Source organism: Haliotis rubra, unplaced genomic scaffold, assembly GCF_003918875.1.
Source record: "Haliotis rubra isolate DU_JTF1 unplaced genomic scaffold, ASM391887v1 Scf1300, whole genome shotgun sequence".
Taxonomy (NCBI): domain Eukaryota; kingdom Metazoa; phylum Mollusca; class Gastropoda; order Lepetellida; family Haliotidae; genus Haliotis; species Haliotis rubra.
This window is the reverse complement of record NW_025765227.1, coordinates 1-8,611: the sequence shown is the minus strand read 5'-3', so window position 1 is coordinate 8,611 and position 8,611 is coordinate 1. Positions and strand designations below refer to the sequence as shown.

Here is an 8,611-nt window from a genome sequence, read left to right as displayed (position 1 = left end):
CAACTATACACGAGATGTACATACTCTATCTACAGGAACCCTTACAACGATACATGGATGTACATGCTCCATCTACAGGAACCCCTACAACGATACACGGGATGTACATACTACATCTACAGGAACCCTTACAACCACATTCAGGATGTACATACTCCATCTACAGGAACCCTTACAACGATACACGAGATGTACATACTCCATCTACAGGAACCCTTACAACGACACATGGGTTCTGCAGTTTTACATTTATTCTGCAAACATTTTCAAATGAATGTTTTGGAGAAGGCCATGCATGGTGTTCAGTAATGAGCTAGCGCCAACGCATATTATTTTAAATTAAAGTTCTTTTTATGCCAAATATAATTTCTGAGTTCGTAACAAAATAAACCGGCTATGTCTTAGTGTTTTTGCTGTAAAACAAAAAATCTATTCCACTTGCAAATATTTACCAATTCAATTCAATACTTTTTAGGAACCACACAGGACTGGCGATATCAGACGTCATCTGGCAGCAGTTACGGTATGTGTTGAGTTGCAAAATACCAAATAGACGAGGATTCTTGTTGCAACGTTGAACATATGTGCCAGCGATGGGAAGTAACATTAACAGTAAGAGATAGTCAAGACTTCAAAACGAAGACATCGGAACTAGCTTTTCTTCCTTTCTTTTCTCGACATTTGCTACAGCAACTTAAAATAAATGGAGACACCTCCTGCATGTTATCACTTACTGCAGTGTTATAAGTGAGTTGTACATTTCTAGCAATATGTGTATGTGGAATGCCATGAATGTGATTTTGAATTAAATGAATTCGTTGGTTTCTGACTTTGAACTGTGAGTTTGAGGGGAACACATTTATCGGGGAGTATAGTATATGTTTGATCATGAGTACGAATTCAACTGGTGAAAATGATTTCGTAAACAAAATCCTTTCTACGTAACCATCCAAGTCGAACCTGATGATGTTACATATATACTAAGCAGCAAAAGAAACGTCAGTTTGAAATTTTCCTTCGCAGAAACGGACAACTGTAAACTCATTTAATGCTTTGATGGTATATTTTGACATCTCCAACTTTTCCTGAGCAAAGGCATTCCTTCCCAAACTCAGAATGAAACCCAGGAAATGGTCTCAAAAACGCAACCTGATCTCGGAGATGGTACGGTGTTCTCCGTGTTTTTCATGCAACTCATGCTGCACGTGCTGTTCACAAGGACAGCCCTATAAAATGCACCCCCAAACCTGTTTGAAACATTCACAGTAATAACGTCAGCAGGGATGCCGCGACTCACGACAGCTGAGAGAGGAACCAGGCGCTAGGAAGATTCTTGAAGCTGGCCACACTGCACAAGTAAGCGTTGCCAATCACTTCCCAAGACAACGTTCGACCATCTACAGGCTGCAGCAACGTTTCCGGGCCACCAACACGACAAAATGATCGCCCCCGTACTGGCAGACCAAGCGGTGACCACAAGACGACAAGACCGCCAGGTTGTGCGACAGCATGTACAGAATCCCTTCATGCAGGCATCCGAAACAGCACGCCAGACAGTGGGAACACACGGAAGACCAATCAGTACTGATACAGTACGCCGACGTCTTAACAGCGGGAACCTCCATTGCCGTAGACCTTACCGTGGACCTATCCTCACCCCTCGTCATCGGCGTGAACGTCTACAGTTTGCCCTACAACACCAAAACTGGCGATACAGGCAATGGAGTACTGTTCTGTTCACAGATGAGAGTCGGTACTCAGACCAATGTGTTATGGAAAGGGACTCATGGGAAGGTGCAAGCATCATGGCATTGGGTGGAATAGGCCTAAACCTGAGAGTGGGTCCTGTGGTGTTCCAGAACCTTGGTCCAGGGAGAGGAGGCGGCATCACAGCGGTGCGCTACATCGACCAAGCTCTCAGACCCCACGTCATACCACATTTCACACATCACCGGAACAACATTTTCCAGCTTGATAACGCCCGGGCCCATACTGCCAGAGCTACACGGGACTTCCTACAGCAGAACGGTGTCAACATTATGCAGTGGCCAGCCCTTTGTCCTTATTAAACCCAATTGAACATCTTTGGGATGAAATTCAGAGGAGACTGAATAATGTCATACCAAGGCCGAACACAGCCGATTTATTGCGCCAGGCCTTTCTCAGAGTGTGCTTCCAGGTGCCAATGACCTTCATCAATGGATTGGTGCACTCCATGCATAGACGCTGTGCTGCAGTTATTGCCGATCGTGGTGGTCACAGTAGATACTGAAGTCAAGAGTCTGAATGGACTGCAAACGTTCACATAATGTCTTGAAATTGTGCTGGGTTATGTTGTTCATAGATGTATCAAAATATTGTACACAAAAAATGTTTTTGATCCGCTTATTATGTCCATTTCTGTAATGATTTGATTACAGTGCCTATCTGATTTTGAATTCGTACTGAAGTTTTTTTGCTGCTGAGTATACGATGCTTTCTTAAAGATTCGGGACCAAGATGCTCTATTGAGCTTTCAATGCTTGAGCACATGAATCACTCTGGGTAGAAGACATCCTCTTTGTTGTATAAAAATCCCCAGAACAGAACACTCTTGGGCCGCTGTCCATCCTTCAAGAGCGCAAACGTAGAGAGCATCGTCCCCTAGAGATGACATGGTCGCATGTGTGACTCCTCATCATCTTCTCATTATCAGTTGGATCTGCTTGATGACGGCACGGTAGCCATGTCTCACCAATGTTTCATCAACACCTTGATGCCCGTAGATATATTTTCCCATGTTGTATATATCTGGTTCAAATCTATCATGTGAGCATAGATAGTATAATACTTAATACCTGTTAACTGTTATTGTTAGGCTTGGAACTCTTATTGCTTATAATGTAAAACAGAAAGCGATCGTTTCCACTTCAGCTTTGTTATCTTGTCTCAATAATGTCTATGTATTTTTGTGTGGACGATTTTTAAAGTGCATTACTGATAATTATACATGCAGTGACTACACTGAGTCACTGGTTACTCACCCCAGCAAGCTCTGACCATCCTTATTAATGATACACCATCCAAAAGCTGTTGACGATAATTGTTCTAATTGCTGTTCTGTCATCATAGGTGAATGTACAATTACAACATTTCAGGCTGCGGAACAAAACACAACAACAGATTGTCGGGGTACATCACATCTCCTAACTACCCAGGGGACTACTTCAACAACGCCCACTGCGAATACATCATCGACCCTGGCACTTACGTCTACCTTAGCGTCGTCGACAAATACCTGGAGTCTTGCTGTGACCATCTCGTGGTATAGTAGATATACCCAATCTCTCATACAGTAACGTGAAACAAACCGAGCACTGATTGATCGATGTTTGAAGGATATGTGAATGTATGTCGTTCGATCAGCCTGAATCACGATAATATGTTTTGTTGTGTGATTGGCATTCTTGAAGGTGGAGGGTAAGTAAGGAAGCGTACAATTATAAAGATAGGAACATCTTGTTTACTGAAAAGAGCGACGTTTCGATATGGATTCTTACACCGTTATCAAGCTAATATTGAATACACCCAAGTGCTGAGACGTGTATATACATACAATTTTGTGACAGGCATCACCTATCATTACAAGGGTGTAGTCAATGTTATCAATAAAGTTGTATGCTTTCATATCACATGCTTCCCGTCCTTTTCCCCTTGATGTGAAATTGATCTTCAGTAGCCCATGCTTGTCGTAGGAGGCGAATAACGGGATCAGGTGGTCAGACTCGCCGACTCCAGCTAGTGAACAAGACATACCTGGCAGCCGACAAACGCAATAACATGAACATATCACACATCCAAACACACATGCATGCATACAATAGAGCAACAAAACCCCTTTGAGGTTTTTGAATACTCACAAGGTGCAACAATATACAACTTCAAAGCGATAGAATGACAAATCTCGAGTACTCCACAACAATCTCCACTGGGCGTACAATGTATATAAAAGCATCGACAATTACATGAATGGTGTGATTACATGAATGCAGAGATTCTGCTGCTTTATGTACAAACAAACAGAAAGATAGAAATAAGTTCATAAGACACAATGGCTGAATGTCTCGACCCAAACATTTCTTTCGTAGCTTTGAGTAAGCATAACTGAAACATTCTATTCATTCTATGACGAAACGTAACCAAGGACTTTAGTCCACCAACAGAGCCATTGAACTACTGGATCATGGGAATGTTTTTTATGAATCGGATAGGGTTAATACAAGGTATTCGAAAAAACACACAACACGACAAAAGTATATCTGATGGTGCACTCATAGTGACGAAATATGCAACGCAAAATACACTGAAATGTCCCTCACGAAACACGAATGGAAAAGCACATACAAAAAACACATGGAAAAGGCAAGAAGGTTATCCAAATACAATAAACACCACAATCGGGAATTTATACATAAAACAAATTCAATGACACTGTGAAATTTCAAGACAGTTTTGACAATGATCCTGAAATATCATTCTTACATGTGTTTAGATTTGTTACCTTAAGACTAAGTTATTTACAGATTTATGACCAACATGGAAACGACGTGACTGGCAATGTTTATCTTTATGGGAGGTACTTCCGGGTTGTGTTTACTTCTGACGGCAGCAATGTCCAAAGAGGCTTCAAACTGTACTATGGTCCAGGTATGTTGTTATCTTGCCTATACTCTCATCTTAACAGCTCTACTTTGCATTCATAATCTACAGTTTTGGGAATTATAATTACTAGTACATACGTCCTGTGTATGCGTTAGTTACTCAAAGCTCATGGAGATTACGTATGAAATGACATATATGTATACATAAAAACATAATACATATCTAAAACGACTGGTCACTCATCCACGAACACCATACTATGACATATGTACATTGATACAACACCACGAGACATACACAAGACACATACAGTAGCAAGACGATAAACTTGTAAATGATGTGCAAATGTAGACTAATTATGTCCGGAGACCATTCTACTACATAAGTTCCCTGTTGGGCCTGAAGTAAATTCTTTTTTCGATTGATTGTAGATGACTCATCATTCCCGACGTATCCCACGACAGGTAAGAATAATTCTGCTCAGTGCATATCTTGAACCTCTGAATGCTGATTATTTCGCTAGTACATTTGACCCTCTTTTTAAACATGACACTGAGAGGTAGTGAAACGATATGAGGTTCGAAGTCTCTGTTAGATTTATTGCACTAAACTTGTGACGCGCACGCACATGTGCTTGGCAACTGAACAGGGATCTGTATCCGAATGTCGCACTTACGAAACAAAAGAATCAGTTATCCATAAAATTTGTCTATATTTTGCTTCTCCCCATAATACAATAGTGAAAGGCAGGATAGTGTAGATTTGTAGAAGGTGTCCAGAAATCAAGCCATCGACCAACCGCTCTCCGGGCCGACGCCCCCTCCACAAGACCACGGAGGTGGTCTGTGAAAAGAAAAAAGAATGATATACAATGTAGTCACAATAATATTTACCAGTCCAAAACCCCCCAGAAAACGTAAGATGTGTCCGAAAGCTAGAAATGCGGTTTTGTTCGTCGAATGTGATTATATACATCGAGTTTACGCACAAAACTATTTTGCAATTGGCGACCAAGCGCAAAGAGTAGAATCTAGATCATTGGTTATCCGGGTGCTTGGCCATGCCAGACACATATGCGGATACAATGTCGAATCAAGACACTTCATGCGTCAGATTTTTAAATACATTTTCTAACTCTCTCCACCAGACTCAAGTTACAACAGACAGTCATCAAGCCCCTACCCTTGGAATGGAATGGCGACCACATGTGAGTATTGCGAAATATGAAGACTGAGGTCAAGGATGCTTTTTAAAAGAAACGTCCGTTCACACAAATTGTAAAATATTCTGAGACATGTTTCATTTTCCTCCACAGACCCGTGGTATTGGTCCACTACAGACAGAGGTAAGTGTTTCAATACTCAAACGGTGCAACATATCCGCGATATATGAATTATGATTTTCATACTTCACGTCTGTGAACCGTGATACTGACACAGGCGACTTTTATATCCAGGAACTGTCTACCGACATTTGTGATTTTCATACCACACCTACAGGGATTGTTATACTAACAAAAGTGATTTTTTATCTCCATAGGCTGGGGCTCCCGATGGCCTTACGCAAGCACTGAAGGTAAAACCGAGTTTCACATTTGTTCTGCAAGCATTTTGAAATGATTGCTTTGTAAAGATTATGGTGTTAAGTGATGAACTACAACCAACCAACGCTTGTTATTGAAGTTAAAGTTCTTTTTACGCAAAATATAATTTCCCAGTTTATAACTGCTGTTATGTCTGTTCTTTTGCGATGAAACAAACATCAATTCCACTTGCAAATATTTACCTAATCAATTCTATTTTTTTTAGGAACCACGTCAGACTGGCGATATCAGACGTCATCTGGTTACGGTAGGTCACTTGCATGAATAAAAAAATTCACACAATGTTTTAAATATTCGGGGACATGTTATATTTTCCCAAACACACTCGTGATACGCAGCGACTCCAGACAGAAGTAAATGTTTCAATACTCACAAGGAGAAACATATAGGCGATATAAAAATGCAGAGCGGGTATTTATAGCATTATGGCTAAAAGATCAACTTCCTATATACGTTCATGTTCAACCGCGGCAGTGATGACGTCACTGAGCTGTTTATAATTATTTATTTGTATTTACATGTTGCATTATTCGCTCCCTCAGTACATGCATGTTATCTTTAAGCTTGTGGGGAGACGAGCTACAGCACCAGTGGCGTTTTCCAATCTCCGAACTACCCCAGCAACTACTCCAACAACCTCTACTGTGTCTACGGGATCTACCCATCTTACAACATAGAACTGAGCATTGACGATTTGATGTTAGAACAGAATTATGACATCCTGAGGGTAATGAAAACATACACTTTCATACTTTTGTCTTTTCTTTATGACTGGATAATGTTATCAATAGTGGTTTGATTAACGTGAAGGCGCTTTATGACAGAATTGTCTTGTGCACAAACATATTTGTCCGATGATTCTCTTGTGAAGCATGTCAAGGTTCCACAGCTATATAACACAGGCAAGACTTTATCGTTATGTCAGAGTTGATGATGCTTCTGAACTGATTGATGATGCAGAAATGCTTGTCAACCAAGATAAATTCATTATTTTAAATTGCCGAAGTCTGGTTTTTAAAGGAAGGCTCTCTAACCGACAACTGCATCGTGTTTATGTCCAGTGTGTTGAGAAGTGCTTATTTGAAGTAGGCAGGCTTTAAACGTGAAACAACAGCCTTCTGTTAGCCGCTCATAGTCATTTTCAACTTAATACGGTTGTGATTTTGCATCAAACTGTAATATAATTACGAAATGTACATTTTGCTAAGAAGTTAACGACTGTCCAATAAGGACAGGAGTGACGCTGTATCTTACGCTTTCCATTTCCCCCTTTTGACAAAGAGGTGCATCAGTGGTACGATCTAGAATATCGACTTAGTAGAGCTTCTATGGAGAAGTCCCATTCGCTCTCAGGGTTTGGAGAGGGGCAAGAGCCCCGAGCTGAGCTTAACCAGCCCGACTGTTCTTGCGTCACCAAATTTGCTGCATTTAGTTATTTTTATCTGAAAATAATAACAACAATGTGCTACTATCTCATATTCCCCATATACTGTTCTTTCCATTTCAAAATATTAGAACTGTCATAACTAATAATTTACTGGAACACGGTGTAGTGAAAAGATCGGTACATATTTTAATATCACCTCTACCACCTATAGAATCCAATACAGAACCAGCCTGAGGTATGAGAGTATACCTCTAACCATCACACAGCTTAATCGACTCTGCATGTGTTTCAGATTTCATACGAAGATGTGTATGGGTACCAACGGAATGTGTCATTTACCGGTGACAGTCGTGACACAATAGTTGGCAGACAGTTTAAAATGACCTTCACAACTGACGGAAGCAATACTCGCCAAGGATTCAGGCTGTCCTGGAGGAGATATGGTACCGCAGTATAATAGCTCTAACCCTGATAATGACCTACACAGATATGGTACCGCGGTATAATAGCTCCAACCCTGATAATGACCTACAATACGGTACCGCAGTATAATGGCTCAACCCTGATAATGACCTACACAGATACGGTATGCAGTACAGCGGTATAATAGCTCTAACCCTGATAATGACCTACACAGATACAGTACCGCAGTATAATACACAGATGCGAGCTCTAACCCTGATAATGACCTACACAGATGCGGTTACCGCATGGCTCTAACCTATAATGATAAGCTCCAACCCTGATAATGACCTACACGGATACGGTACCGCAGTATTATAATAAGCTCTAACCCTGATAATGACCTACACAGATGCGAACCGCAGTATAATAGCTCTAACCCTGATAATGACCTACACAGATACGGTACCGCAGTATAACTAGCTCTAACCCTGATAATGACCTACACTGAATATTTCCCCAGCCGGCTTCCAGTCAGCACACAGAGAACGAAGTAGAATAATACGTAATTTTACTGA

At 40.9% G+C, this 8,611-nt stretch overlaps 1 protein-coding gene across 1 annotated transcript; it reads left to right on the top strand.

Moving 5' to 3' along the window:
• The first annotated feature begins 479 nt into the window (after positions 1–479).
• Positions 480–8,105, top strand: LOC124267319 (deleted in malignant brain tumors 1 protein-like). The gene is made up of 10 exons (XM_046702239.1): positions 480–523; positions 3,138–3,304; positions 4,563–4,686; positions 5,073–5,105; positions 5,789–5,848; positions 5,957–5,986; positions 6,181–6,216; positions 6,450–6,491; positions 6,808–6,971; positions 7,924–8,105. The coding sequence occupies exons 5-10, from the start codon at positions 5,836–5,838 to the stop codon at positions 8,086–8,088; spliced, it is 450 nt and encodes a 149-aa protein (XP_046558195.1). The 5' UTR covers positions 480–523; positions 3,138–3,304; positions 4,563–4,686; positions 5,073–5,105; positions 5,789–5,835; the 3' UTR covers positions 8,089–8,105.
• Positions 8,106–8,611: the final 506 nt, after the last annotated feature.

Bases quoted from the DNA above. Each gene is read 5' to 3' on its own strand.
- LOC124267319 (XM_046702239.1), top strand. The intron at 6,492-6,807 runs GTAGGTCACTTG...GTTATCTTTAAG, and splicing joins TCAGACGTCATCTGGTTACG to CTTGTGGGGAGACGAGCTAC. The intron at 6,972-7,923 runs GTAATGAAAACA...CATGTGTTTCAG, and splicing joins AGAATTATGACATCCTGAGG to ATTTCATACGAAGATGTGTA.